This window comes from Bos indicus, chromosome 19 (assembly GCF_029378745.1).
Source record: "Bos indicus isolate NIAB-ARS_2022 breed Sahiwal x Tharparkar chromosome 19, NIAB-ARS_B.indTharparkar_mat_pri_1.0, whole genome shotgun sequence".
Classification (NCBI taxonomy): Eukaryota; Metazoa; Chordata; class Mammalia; order Artiodactyla; family Bovidae; genus Bos; species Bos indicus.
The window spans coordinates 43,065,183-43,080,242 of record NC_091778.1 but is presented as its reverse complement, the minus strand read 5'-3'; the positions used below and the strand labels follow the sequence as shown (position 1 = coordinate 43,080,242).

General features: G+C 51.7%; 1 protein-coding gene across 1 annotated transcript; it reads left to right on the top strand.

Moving 5' to 3' along the window:
* Positions 1–5,690: 5,690 nt before the first annotated feature.
* Positions 5,691–8,808, top strand: LOC109574299 (keratin, type I cytoskeletal 16-like). The gene is given in 6 exon segments (XM_070773465.1): positions 5,691–6,359; positions 6,831–6,913; positions 7,020–7,176; positions 7,279–7,440; positions 7,530–7,655; positions 7,971–8,808. Coding segments are annotated over 6 exon segments (1,248 nt in total). The 5' UTR covers positions 5,691–5,864; the 3' UTR covers positions 8,196–8,808.
* The last annotated feature ends 6,252 nt before the right edge of the window (positions 8,809–15,060 follow it).

Here is a 15,060-nt window from a genome sequence, read left to right as displayed (position 1 = left end):
CCAGCTCTTCTGGCTCAGCCAGCAGGGGAGGAGCCCCGGAAGTCTTCCTTTGAGTAAATCTGAAAACCACTGGGCTGGGTGGGTCTGATTTCCCGGTTTTCTTAAGAAGTCGGGGTGGGTGGAGGGATTAATGAGAGGAGGAATGCCCCCCTCCTAGTTCACAGACAGGCCTGGACTCTTTGCTGCTGCAGAGTCACACAGACCCCTCCAAACACCTGCTCTCCCAGATGCCTGGAGACTGAGGGCCGGCCCAGAGGCAGGGAGCGGGCAGGAGCAGCCAGAGCCCCCAGCAGTGGGGGTTTGGGACCAGAGGGAGAGGGGGCGGGAGGAGCAGGAGGGGCAGTGGCACGGGAGCTATCTATGAAGTGGGCAGCGGGGTGTGAGGACTTGGAGCAGATCCCAGGCACCCTCTGGATCTCAGAAGTAGCAGTGAAGGAGGGGCTAGATGAGCCCCCGGCCTGCGGCCCTTCTGGTCCTGACCCCGGAGGACAGTGAGTTCCCTTCCACGGGCTGGTGTCCAGGGCACGCGTCTGCAGAAGCAACCGCAGGACTCCAGCAGGCTCGGAGTGTGGGCTGGCGTCTGTCCGTTGCCTGGGCAGCAGTCCCGGTAGGGATGGAGGGCGGGAGGGAGGAGGCGCTGAACCCACCTGGCCCCCAACCATACATCCGGCTGCAACCAGAAGAACCAGCCCTGGGCCGCGGAAGGCTCATCGAGGGGTGATCTCATTTACCTGAACAACAGTCTCAGGAAGCGCGAAGGGGCGCCCCATTGTGCGGATGGGGACACTGAGGTTCCGAGGAGCAGTGACTCAGCCCAGGTCCGCAGCCTGGTGTGTCAGGGGTGGAGCTGGCGCAGGAGGGGCGGGGCTGTGCTGGGAAGGGCGGCCAGAGCCCCACCCACTACCCAACGCCAGGCTCTTGGGCGGGGCCCCGCAGACTCTGGAGGTCCACTCTTACTGATGGGCCAAGTGAGGAGGGGTCAGAGTGTGGGGCGGGTCAGAGTGTGGGGCTGGCCAGAGGCAGCCCCCGACTTCACCCTTCTGCGGGGGAAGAAGCCCCTGCCCATATACTGAATGGGTGAACGGGTGGTCGGGAGGCCACAGTGGGGGAGTGGCCAGATGTTCCCGGCTGCCCCAGGAGGGCAGTGGCTGCAGTGCTGGGGTTGGGGGTCCTTGGGACAGAGTGCTGGGCCCAGAGAGGAAGTGCCCAGCCCTTTCCAGGAATGCTCAGCCCAGGCCTGGGCAGGAGGGGGCAGCAGGGAGGAGTGACTGGGGGTGAGGGCCCATGGTCCTGGGCACACTGTATGATTTTGTCCAGGCACGCCAAGCTGACCTAGGCTGCTGGGGCGTGTGCAGGCAGTGGGATCGGGGGACACAGCTGCGGGCTTCTCCTGAGGGACTCACAGTCCGTCCACACCCACACTCCTGCCCACTGCTGCACGGAATGTTTCACTGAGCCCAGCTGTACCTACCCTTGGTGCCGCCTCACCCACTTTCCTATGAGGGCCACATGCACGGGATTCCCAGGATGGGGCAGGGCCGGTGGTAGCCAGTCCCTGTGTCTCTGCCCTCACACACCCACACCTGGAAGGGTGACCTGGCAGCACTTCTGCTGAGAAATGACACGGCAATCACGCGGTCCGCAGCACTGTGTTGCTCTGTGCCCGGGTCTGCACTGGGCACGCGGGAAGGAAGAGACCCAGGCCCTGGCCTGGGAGGACCCTGAGCGACCTGGAGGGAGGTGGGTGGTGAGCCGGGCACAGCGGCAGGCCTGACACCTCCCTCAACCCTTGGGAACTGCTGTCTTCTGCACCACCCAGGCTGTCGGGGGCTGAGGGGAACAGAGGGACAGAGCCAGGACAGTTCTGCCTCTTGGCAGAGCGCAGGCAGTCACCCAGCCTGATCCAGCCACAGGCTCCCCTGAGGGCCTCTTGGTTGTGCAGCCATCCTGAGGGGCTGTGAGAACCGCCCCCGGGGAAGGGGGCCGTGAAACATGGGGGGATGACCACAAAAGGCAAATCAGTTGCTCACAGACTCACCCAGATCCTGGGACCAGTCATGGGGCCAGAGCCTGCATCCAGGCTATTTGTTCCCTCCCAGAGAGCTTGCCCCCTCCCTGCAGGCCCCCTGCACCCCATCGTGGCCTGAACACTCAGTGTTAGCATTGCCTCTAGCTTCTCCAGACGTCCTGCTTTGAGAGCCTCTCTGTCTTGTTCTTTGCATCTGAGTGTCCACACAGTGTGTGGCACATAGTATGTGTTTTATAAATACCTGTGGATAAATGCAGTGATAGCCACCACTCTGTGCAAGCTTCTTTATTTATTTCATCCCTATGTGCCTGGGAAGTAGTGCTGCTATTCCCATTTCCCAGAGAAGGAAACTGAGGCTCAGAGGGCAGGAGTGACTTGCCCAGTATCTGGCCCCTGCTTGCCCAGCTCCAGCCTGCTCTTGTTTGGGCTCCTGGCTTGTTTGGGCTCCTCTCTTTCTTCATTCTGACCTGAAGCCTGTGGGTCTGGCTGCCAGCAGGGGCTGGGAGCTCTCTTCCTCTCCCCCCGTCCCCCGCGCCCGGAATCTCATCCCTCACTCCCCCAGCCGCCTCTTGCTCCCCAGCCTGGCTGGTCACTGGAATCCCCTGGGATCTTGTAAAAACGTCCTCACCATCAGGTTTATCCAGCCCAGTGCTGAAGTGGGTCAGAGCAGGGCCCGGGAATCTGTATGGGGACTCTCATGATCAGTCAGATTTGGGAATCCCTGCAAGTTGAGTTGTGGCATTGTGTGCTAAGTTGCTTCAGTCCATTTCTGACTCTTTGTGACCCATTGGGCTGTAGCTCGCCTGGTTCCTCTGTCCATGGGATTCTCCAGGCATGGATATTGGAGTGGGTTGTCATGCCCTCCTCCTGGGGAATCTTCCCAACCCAGCGACTGAACCTGCGTCTCTTATGTCTTCTGCATTGGCAGGCGGGTTCTTTATCACTAACACCACCTGCGAAGCATGGCATTGCCAATGATATTCCCTGGCCAAGTCAGGTGTGTCTTGCTACCTGGGATGAGGCTGGACCGAGGAGAGAGGAAAGAGACCTGGGTGGAGGAAGGGATGGGAGTCTGTGCTCTGCGCTGACCAGGCCTGTCAATTCTGGCTCTTGCCAACCTTGGGGCAGGTATGGCTCACTGGCACCAAGAAAATGCCAGCTGCATGCTACAGGCCCAGTGTCCCACGTTTCGTGCTGTACCAGGCTGTATTCCTGACCTTAATTTTTCTCTCCAGGGTCAAATGATAAGTTCCCAGTTCAGAGACCATGACGACATCACTCTCCTCCCCTCCGCACCCCAAATGTGTGGTGGGTGCTCAGTCTGAGGTGTTGACTGAAGTGGTCTGATGGGTTGGTTGGCAGCTTCCTGAAGCTTCTCAGCCCACACAGATCCCCAATCTCCAGGGCAGGACCTGGTGTGTAATCTCACCTCCGACTCATCCAGGATGGGGGTGGGAGGTGAGGGATGCTGGGGTGGAGGGGAGGGGCAGTGATCTGGTGCGAAGGGAGGTGGAGGTCATGCAGGGCAGGTTGGGGGGCGGTACAGAGAAGAAGAGACCCCTGGGAGAGTCAGTGTGGGCCTGAGTCAGGGTGCCGAACCTGGGTCTAGTTTCTGCTTCTCTGCTCTTTCTGGTTGGCGCTTGGTGGTCTTTGGTGACCTCGAATGCTGTTTCCAGTTCTGAAGGTGATGAGTCTGATTGGACCTGAACTCCAGGCCCATGCTGATGCCTGCGATGGTGGGATATCTGTCCAAGATTCCAAAGTCCCTTTTGCCCATTTTGGGGGTTGGGGGAAAGGAACAGTAAGTTCCCTCTCCCAGGCCTGGCCCTGAAGACGTGTGCTGGGTACCAGCTCTGCTCATCTCTCTGGGCCCTGTGCCTACAGGTGAGGGGAGTGATGTGGCAGAAGCAAAGCCCTGATTATGCTGAGACAGACTTTCCTGCCCCAAGGTTCATGGTGGTATCGCCCAGCAGGGCTCAGGCTGAGACAAGCCCTCTTTGCCTCTTCTCACCTCCACAGAGGCACTTCAGAGCAAGGACAGTGGCCACCCCCCAGGGCACCCCAGGGAGGCCTCTGTGTTGGAGTCCAGACTCCCAGTCTTGCCTTTAGCCCCCGGGCCAAGGTCATGCCCACCGGGCAGAGCTCATTCAAGGCACCTTGGGAAGGCAGATGATAGTGGACACACCTGGTCCCCACTCGCAGGGCATTTGTGGGAATGTGGAGACATTCCAAACACCAGGGTCTCATCCTGGCTCTGCAGCTCAGTGACTTTGGGCAAATCACCATTTATCTGGCTCTCCCCCTCTCCTCCTCACTTCACAGAGTTGACTCAAGACAATGGTGTTTATTGGAGGGGTATAGAGAGAGTGGTTTAGAATGGTGGAAAGGGTTTGGGCTGGGCGAGCAGACAGACAGGGTTTTGAGCTTTAGCTCCCCACTGACGGGGTCTTGAGAAGTCCACTTCCCCTTCCAGGTCCATCATCTGTGAACTGGTGGCAGGAATAGGGCTCCTCACAGGACTGTGTGGCATACGATACATACGATACCTCCATATGATACCGAGCCCTGGTCAATGTGGCAGGTGACCAGAGACCCACCTTCCCTGTCTCCTTTGACTGAGCAAATGGAATTGCCAAGTTAAACCTAGAATCTGGGCAGTCTGGAGAAAACTGTTGGAATCTGAGCCTCGGATGTAGTGTCAGGGCTTGGAAGCCTGTGGTGGGGGATTGGGGTCACAGGTGGGACCAGCAGCAGAGTGGGAACTCCTTCCCACTGCAGTTTTTGGTGGGTACCCACGATTAGGTGAAGCAAGGCATTGGTGGAGGGTGCTGCTCAAAGGGTGGGAGTGCGAGGGGGCAGAGGGGAGGGCCAGGGGGAGGGAGGGAGGCGCCGGAGCACAGAGGTAGGTGAGAAGGGGCAGGTGAGGGGTAGCTGGGCTTGAAAGGAAGGAAGGGGAGACTGGAGGGGGGCAAGGGTGGCCACTGGGGTCTTTCATGCATGTTCCTTTGTGGCTAGTGGTATGTCCTCTCCCCTTTCACAGATGAGCAAACTGAGGCCCAGAGGCTCATAGACCAAAGGATTGCCTATGCCATGTAGCTTGTCAGGGCAGGGATTCAAGCTGCCATGTACTGGTTTCATGGTACACACCACTTCCAGGAGGTCCTGGGGACTCAAAAGCAACCCCCAAAACTGAAGTTGAATCCAGTAAGGGAAAGAGTCATAGAATTTTCAGAACTAGAACTGAGATTGCCCAGTCCAGCCTTATCACTTTACTGAGGCTCATAGAAGGAAGAAGCTCACACAGCGAGCACAGCAGAGCAGGGCCATGAACCCAGCTCTCCTGTCCACAGCCAGGATCCCACAGCTGTCTCCTGAGACAGCCCCTGGACAGCATCACTGAGGCCGTTCATCCAAGGCTGTCACCACGGGGCAGGGAGTCCTTCCATGGCCTGACTCACTACCCGGGGATGCAGTCACCCCAGAGTCGCCTGTGCCAGGGCACTGCTGGCCCCTCAGGCTCTAAGGACGGGAGCCAGATCCTTGTCGCCTAGCCTGAGTCACCACCAACTCGAGTTGGTGTGTTTTCTCTTGGCTCCACACCTCCCCCGCCCCCCCCAAAAAAAAAAAAAAGCTGGGTGGGAACTCAGCGCAGAACAGAGTGAAGTGCATCGACCCTGGGCTGAATAATCCAGAGAGGGCGTTGGATGGGACCCGGTGTGATGAAATCCGGAGGGGAGCCCCGCCTTCCTCACATGCATGTAAATGTTCCTGTGTTCGAGGCCGCCTCAGCATCCTCTTGGCCTCCCTGAGCACCTTGCTCTTCTCGCTTCTCACCATGACCACCTGCAGCCGCCAGTTTACCTCCTCCAGCTCCGTGAAGGGCTCTAGCTGCATCGGTGGTGGCTCCAGCTGCGTGTCCTCTGTCCTATCCGGAAGCTCCTGCCGGGCCTCCAGCGCCTATGGGTGCCTGTCCGTATCCTGCTCCCCTCGCTACTCCTCCGGGGCTGTCTGCGGGCTGGGGGGCGGCTATGGTGGTGGCCTCAGCAGCAGCCTTGGAGGGGCTCTGTGTGGCAGCTTGGTTGGAAGATATGGGGGTGGCCTTGGTGTAGGGTACAGTGGTGGCGATGGTAGCCTCCTCCCTGGCAATGAGAAGATCACCATGCAGAGCCTGAATGACCGTCTGGCCTCCTACCTGGACAAGGTACACGCCCTGGAGGAGGCCAACAGGGAGCTGGAGACGAAGATCCATGACTGGTACCAGAGTCAGGGGCCCAGGCCTGCCCGCGACTATAGCCCCTATTTCAAGACCATTGAGGATCTGAGGAACAAGGTGGGTTTGCCAGGTGGGTGGCTCTGGTGGTGGAGTGTTGATAGAGATCATGGCTGCAGTGGCCCTTAGAAAAACACTTGCTAGTGTCTCCATTTTACAAAGAGGGAGACTGAAGCCTGCTTTTGAGGAGTGACCACAGGCCACTTAGACTTGGTGGCAGAGGGTCCTTTTTCAGCATCAGGGTGTCTGAGCTGGGCTGGCACCCTGAGTCTCTTACTCCATGCAAGCATTTCTTTGGATTCAGCTTCTCTCAGGCTTGGGCCCAGGATGTGGTGGGGGGATATGTGGTTGTATCACCCCCACACACTGAGCTCGGTGGAGAAGGCACCTGAGGCTGACTGGGGGTGTAAAGCCTGACCTACCAGCTAGACAGCTCTCAAGACTGGGGAGGCTTCTTTCTCTCATCTTTGCTGTTCACTTCTGAGAAGCAGGGCCTTGGCTAACCAGACCTGTCCTTCATCCCCTCTGCAGATTATCGAGGCCACCATAGAGAATGCACAGCCCCTTCTGTAGATTGACAATGCCAGGCTGGCGGTTGATGACTTCAGGACCAAGTGAGCAGAGGGCGAGCAGTGGGGTTGTCCAGCCAGGAGGATGAGCACGTCTTGAGCCTCAGAAGCCTCATGATGGACCTTGAGGCCTTGACCTTTGTCTTGCCAGGTATGAGCATGAGCTGACCCTGAGCCAGAGTGTGGAGGCTGACATCAATGGCCTGCTCGGGGTGCTGGACGAACTGACCCTGGCCAGGACTGACCTGGAGATGCAGATCGAAGGCCTGAAGGAGGAGCTGGCCTACCTGAAGAAGAACCACGAGGAGGTAAGGTTGCTGCTGGTGTAGGGAGGCAGGTCCAGTGGGGTTGCAAATGCACCTGGGGCCAGGGAAGGGGTTAGCTGAGCACCTCCTCACATCCCTTCCTAGGAGATGCTTGCCTTGCGGAATCAGACTGGTGGGGACGTCAACGTGGAGATGGACACTGCCCCCAGTGTGGACCTGAGCCGCATCCTGAATGAGATGTGTGACCAGTATGAGCAGATAGCAGACAGGAACCCCAGGGACGCTGAGGCCTGGTTCCTGAGCAAGGTGGGACATGGGTCCTCAGCCCTCCTGCCAGACTTCCCAGCCAGGGGGCCTCTGGAGCACTCTACACCTTCTGTTCTTTCCTGTCTCAGTCTGAGGAGCTGAACAAAGAAGCGGCCTTTAACAGCGAACTGATGCAGAACAGCCGCAGTGAGCTGAATGAGCTCTGGCGGGTGCTCCAGGGCCTGGAGGTTGAGCTGCAGTCCCAGCTCTGCATGGTGAGAAGGACCAGGAGGGCACAGCCCCAGTCTCCAAATCGCCAGCAATGGCACCACCCCCTGTAATGGAACCCTACCACCGCATGGTTCCTCCTCTTTTCCCAGGAGTGGGTTGGAGGGATCACTGCACCCGTTATATAGACAGAGAAATTAAAGCCCAGAACCAACCCTGGAATAACTTTTCTCCACGTTGTCTGGCTCATCAGCAGCCCAGCTGAAGTAAAAATCCATGCACCTCTCAGGACACGTGCCCAGAGACCTAGGGGGTCAACAATGATCACCTCTGTTGACTCTCTCTCTCCCTCCCATTCACAGAAAGCATTCCTGGAGAAAAGCCTGGAGGAGACCAAAAACCGCTACTGCCTGCAGCTGGCCCAGATCCAGGAGCAGATCTGCAGCTTGGAGGAGCAGCTGGCCCAGCTGCGCTTCGAGATGGAGCAGCAGAACCAGGAGTACAAGATCCTGCTGGACGTGAAGACCCGGCTGGAGCAGGAGATCGCCACCTACCGCCGCCTGCTGGAGGGCGAGGACGCCCAGTGAGTGCCCAGACCCCCTGGGCACTTCAGCCCCGCCCCTGCTGCTCCCAGCACACCTGACTGCTCTGCCTTTTCTCCCGCACAGCCTCTCCTCCCAGAAACAATCTGGCCAAAACTGCTTCCTGAGAAGGTAAGGCTCCTGAGGGTCCCGGCCACCCTTGAGCCCTCGGCCCTCCCAGGGCCCTTCTCACTTCCTCTCCTCTCTCCCACACTCTTCACCTCCTCCTTCCCGTCCTCCTCTGGTCGGCTGACCCGGTCCATCCTCAAGGAGGAGGGCTCATCCGGCTTCTGCCCGGCCCAGAGCTCCAAGCCCTCAGCGGCTTCTCCTGGAGCCTCCCGCCTGCCCTCCCGCCAGGCTCACCGCCCGAAGGCCCGGGTCTGGCTCCTGCTCCCCCTATGCGGCTCCCAGCTGCCTTCCCTCCCTCTTTGCTGGTGGTGGGCTAATAAAGCTGAATTTCTGGTTAATGCAACAATTCTGTGTGGTCTCCATTCTTGAAGTGATGAGATGGGGTTGGAGGTGCCTCCGAGGAATCTTCTGGGACCGCACAGCCTGAGGGAGGAAGGAAAGAGCCAAGTGAAAGAGCTTGCATGGTGTTCCTAGACGACCTCCAGGCTGTTGTGGGGTAGGAGTGGGAGTTGGGACGCAGGCCGGGAGCTGGCTCGCTTATGTTGCTGGGTGCTGAGTGAGGGTTTTACAGCAGCCCTTTCCTCCCACTGTCTCCCAGCAACTCGGTGAGCTGGGTGTAGTCAGGCCCATCTTGGAGAGTAAAGTCACACAGACACTAAGTGGCATGACTGTGGCTCAGGTCTGTTGGACTGCCAAGACTGTCTTTCTTTTATACAGCTCTATCTTTTTAGGTATTTTAACCCAAAGACTCCCACGTATGAGCTCCTAACTCTACCCCTTGGCTCCTCACCTTTGCGCACCAGGATTTTGGTATTGGATGGTAGAGGATGAGACTTCTGTCTTGGGGGTGGTGTCCAAGGTTAGGACTGGATGTTTCTTCTTCCAATCTGCTTCCCCTCATCATTCCTATTAACTTTCTTCTCTTCCTCATTCCCCTCAGCTAGTGAATTGAGTGTCAATGAGTCCCCTAGAAGTATCTGTCACCCATGCCCTCCTCTTCATCCCCACAACCACCGCCACCTTCCTTTCTCCCTGGGACAGGCCTCTTGCTGTTCATCTCTCCCACTCTACCTAATGACCTTTTGTTCTTTTTTTTTTTTTTTAAAGTATTTATTTATTTGGGCTTCCCTGGTGGTTCAGATGGTAAAGATCTGCCTGCAATGCAGGGAACCTGAGTTCGATCCCTGGGTTGGGAAGATCCCCTGGAGAAGCGAATGGCTACCCACTCCAGTATTCCTGCCTGGAGAATTCCATGGACTGAGGAGTCTGTTGGGTTACAGTCCACGGGGTCGCAAAGAGTGGGACACAACTGATCGATGAACACTTTCACTTTCATTTATTTGGCTTTGTCGGGTCTTAGTTGTGCATGGGCTCACTTGCTCCTCGTCTTGTGAGATCTTAGTTCCCTGTCCAGGGATTAAAGCCACATACCCCACACTGTAAGGCAGATTTCCAACCAATGGACCACCAGGGAAGTCCCCCCAGTGACCATTCTAATGATAATGTGGGTAAGATAAAAGATGAGGATGTGATCAGGACCTCTCGTTCAACCATTCTGGATGTTCCCTCTCCCCTGGGACACTTGGCCCTCCTGTCTCAACCCACCGAGGTGTCTCCCTCACCCCCTATACTTACCCCTTGAATCCACCCTACCTGGCTGTTGAGGTGTGCCATCCTCTCACTTGCCATGAATGCCTCTCATATTTTAAAATTTTAATGAAAAAAATCAAACCTGGGAATTCCCTGGCGGCCCAGTGGTTAGCACTCAGTACTTTCACTGCTGGGGCCTGGGCCTTCAATCCCTGGTTGGGGAACTAAGATCCCACAGGCCATGAGATGTGGCCAAAAAAACCCCCAAAACTAACCAAAAAAATCACAGTTATGTCTGCATATCATCATTAGATTTTTTATGAAAAGAGCGGTCCCCAGGCTGATATCCCCAGGTGTCACATACCTCCTTTCCCACCTCCCACTTTCAAGTTTTAGCTCTTAACTTGTCATTTGCCTCCTTATGTCTAAATAACAGGTTATACTACAATTCCTTGATCTTTCTGTTTTAGATTTCTTTTTTAAAAAGTTGAAGGATAGTTGATTTACAATGTTGTATTAGTTTCTGGTGTACAGTAAAGAGATTCATATCTACATACCCATATATGTATTGATACATTCTTTTCACATGCTTTTCCATTATTGCTTAGTACAGGTTATTGAATACAGTTCCCTGTGCTGTAAGAACGACCTCGTTGTTTATCTATGTTATAGGCAGTGGCTTGTATTTACGAATTTCATACTCCTCCACCCTGCTCCCCTTTGGTGACCATAAGTTTGTTCCCTATGTCTGTGAGTCTGTTTCTGGTTTGTAAATAAGTTCGTTTGTGTCGTCTTTTAGAGTCCACATATAGGTGATATCATATGGTACTTGTCTTTATTTATCTGACTTACTTCACTTAGTATGATAATCTCTATGTCCATCCATCTTTCTGCAAATAGCATTATTTCATTCTTTTTTATGGCCGAGTAGTGTTCCATCATATATATGCACCAAATCTTCTTCCATTCATCTGCTGATGAACATTTAGGTTGATTCCATGCCGTGGCTGTTGTGAATAGCGCTGCTATGAACATAGAGGTGCATCTATCTTTTTGAATTACAGTTTTCTCCGGATATATGCCCAGGAATGGGATTGCTGGAGCATGTGACAATTATATTTTTAGTTTTTTAAGAAACATCCATACTATTTTCCATAGTGGTTGCACCAATTTGCACTCCCACCAACATTGTGGGGGGTTCCTCTTTCTCCACACTTTCTCCAGCATTTATTATTTGTAGGTTTTTTTAAAATTTTATTTTATTTTTAAATTTTACAATATTGTATTAGTTTTGCCAAATATCGAAATGAAAATTATTTGTAGATTTTTAAATGATGGACATTCTGACTGGTGTGAGGTGATACCTCATTGTAGTTTTGATTTGCATTCCTCTAAGAATTAGTAACGTTGAGCATCTACTTCTATGTCTGTTGGCCATCTGTATGTCTTCTTTAGAAAATTATACATGTAGGTCTTCTGCCCATTTTTTGATTGGTTTGTTTGTTTTTTTGATATTGGGTTGTATGAGCTGTTTATATATTTTAGAAATTAAGCCCTTGTTAGTCACATCATTTGTAAATGTTTTTTCCCATTCCATAGGTTGCTTTTTAATTTTGTTTGTGGTTTTCTTTGCCATGCAAAGCTTACAAGTTTGATTGGGTGCCATTTGTTTATTTTTGTTTTTATTTCTATTGCCTAAGAAAACATTACTATCATATATGTCAGAGAATGTTTTCGTTTATTTTCTGTTCTAGGGATTTTATAATGTTTTGTCTTATATTTAAGTCGATAAAGCCTTTTGAGTTTATTTTTGTGTGTGATATGAGGGAGTTTTCTAACTTCATTGATTTACACATGGTTGTCCAGCTTTCCTAACACCCCTTGCTGAAGAGACTGTCTTTTCTCCATTGTATATTGTTTCCTCTTTTGTCGAAGATTAATTGATGGTAGGTGTGTGGCTTTATTACTGGGCTCTCTATTCTGTTCCATGGATCCATATGTCTGTTTTTGTGCCAATACCACACTATTTTTAAAAATAAATTAATTTATTTATTTTACTTGAAGGCTAATTACTTTACAACATTGTTATGGTTTTTGTCATACACTGACATGAATCAGCTATGGGTGTACATGTGTCCCCCATCCTGAACCCCCTCCCACCTCTCTCCCCATCCCATCCCTCAGGGTTGTCCCGGTGCAATTACCATAAGCTTTGTAACATTGTCTGAGATTTGGGAGGGCTATGCCTCCAGTTTTATTCTTTTTCCTCAGGATTGCTTTGGAAATTCTGGATCTTTCTTGTTCAGTCACTCAGTCATGTTTGACTCTTTCCAGGTCTTTGTTACTTCCATATAAATTTTAGAATTATTTGTTCTTTTTGTGTGTGTGTGTGTTCCAATAAAACTTTATTTATTGACACTGAAATCTGATTATTTGTTCTAATTCTGTGGAAAATGTCACAAGTAATTTGATAGGGATCCTATTAAATCTGTAGATTGCTTTGGGTGGTATGGCCATTTCTCAAATTTAGTTGTTTTTTTTTTAATGTTTATTTGGCTGTGCCGGGTCTTAGTTGCAGCATGCAGGATCTTCAGTCATTGTTGTGGCATTCAGGATCTTTAGTTGCAGCATGCAAACACATATTTGCAGCATGTAGGATCTAGTTCCTTAACCAGGAACCAGTTCCCAAACCCAGGCCCCCTCCATTGGGAGTATGGAGTCTTAACCACTGGACCAGGGAAGTCCCTCAAGTTTAGTTTTTAATTGCTGCTATAAAGGAAGGGGACTCAGCTTTCTATACAGCATTTTTCCTCTCCACACTTTTCTACCCTCTCAATAAATTTTAACTAGATAAATGTTTAATGCTTACTTTGTGAAGTGAAGCTGCTCAGTCGTGTCCGACTCTTTGTGACCCCATGGACTGTAGCCTACCAGGTTCCTCCATCCATGGGATTTTCCAGGCAAGAGTACTGGAGTGGGTTGCCATTACCTTCTCCAGGAGATCTTCCTGACAGTCAAATCATGTTTTATACCATATTAAATTTCCTCAGAATAAGTATCTTTTTTCAGTTTGCTTAAGTTTTCTTTGTACCTGTGACTAATTCATTGCCAAAACTATGAAAGTGAAAAAAGTGGGAGTGTTAGTCACTCCGTCGTGTCTGACTCTTTGTGACCCCCATACCTCTGGGAGGTATATATACACACACACAAGGCTACAATCATACCAAATACATTTTAATGCTGTCTCCATTCTTTTTTGACTTGTTTACTCTTCAAAATCTTCTTTTAGAGTTAATTTATTTTCATTTTGGCTGTGCTGGGTCTTCACTGCTGTGCCCGGGCCTTCTTTAGTTGTGAGTGGAGGCTGCTCACTGCAGTGGCTCTTTTGTTGCGGAGCACAGACTCCAGGCTCCTGGGCTTCATGTGGCTCACCAGCTCTGGAGCTCAGGCTCAGAAGTTGTGGCACACGGGCTTAGTTGCCCTGCAGCTTGTGTTTCCACTTTTCTTTCTGGTTGGCATTTAATATAATGCAGCAATGAACGTCTTTCTGCATAAATCTTTGCTTTCCTATCTGTTTTTGCAGTATTTCTTTAGGCTAGATTCCCAGAAGTATAATTACTAGGTGAGAAGGTAGTGGATATTTTAAGGGTCTGTCACTTTTAAAACTGTTGTTATGGAAGGACTCTGACCCAGAGATGTAGTCCTGGCCTGGGTTGTTAAAAACAGAGCTGGAGCACATGGTCACGAGTTGTTCAGTAATGAGATGTCAGAACAGAGCGTGCAGAACACCCTCTACCTGGGTGTGGGGAGCAATTTTAACAAAGCTGTTTGTGTTGGTGTCTTCAGAATGAATACCACCCGTCTGTGGACCCTCGGGAGGCTCCCTGAGAAAGTCCCCCGTTTGACAGACGGAAAACTGAGATGTCAACTAACCAAGGTGCAGGGGGGAAACTTTCTTAGGATCTCCTAGCTAGTTAGTAAAACTGCCTAAGAGCAGGAGGCATGTGTCTCCTGTTCATTGCTGTGTCCAGTGTAAACAAAACGTGAGCCCCTGTTTTAATTTATATTTTTATTTTTTTGAGGTACAATGGATTTTCAGCATTATATTAGTTTTAGGTGTACAACATGGTGATTAAATATTTTTATAGGTACACTCCATTTAGAGTTATAAAATATTGGCTATATTCCCTGTGCTGTACAATATGTCCCTGTAGCCTATTTATTTTATACATAGTAGTTTGTACCTCTTTAATGCATTTTCATGTATTTATTTCTTTTATTTTCAGCTTGCTGCTGCCTGCAGGCTTTCTCTAGCTGCAGGGAGTGGGGGCTACTCTCTAGTCGCAGTGCCCGCGCTTCTCATTGCAGTGGCTTCTCTTACTGTAGAGCGTGGGCTCAGTAGGTGTGGGGCACTGGCTTAACTGCCCTGAGGCATGTGAGATGTCCCCAGACCAGGGATTGAACTCGTGTCCTCTGCATTGGTAATCAGATTCTTTACCACTGGATCACCCCAGGGAAGTCCTAGTTTGTAACTCTTAATCCCCTACTCCTATCTTGCCCTTTCTCCCTTCCCTCTCTCCCCTGCCCCGAAACCACTATATATATCTGTGAGTCTATTTCTGTTTTGTTATATTCATCATGAGCCCCTTTTACAGAAAGACATTATCAAAGCAGAAATGTGAATTTCCCCTTCAATAAAGGAAGCAGCTTTTCCACCTGGAAATGCCTGGATTTCTCAAGCTAAGAGTCAAGTCCCAAATTGGACTGCATTTTTTATTTTATAAAATTTTGTTGCGGTATAGTTGATTTGCTGCTGCTGCTGCTGCTAAGTCGATTCAGTCGTGTCCGACTCTGTGCGACCCCATAGACGGCGGCCCACCAGGCTCCCCCGTCCCTGGGATTCTCCAGGCAAGAACACTGGAGTGGGTTGCCATTTCCTTCTCCAATGCATGAAAGGGAAAAGTGAAAGTGAAGTCTCTCAGTCGTGTCCGACTCTTCGTGACCCCATGGACTGCAGCCTACCAGGCTCCCCTGTCAGTGGGATTTTCCAGGCAAGAGTACTGGAGTGGGGTGCCAATAGTTGATTTACAATGTGATAATTTCTGCTGTACAGCAAAGTGACTCAGTTACACACATATATGGGGCTTCCATG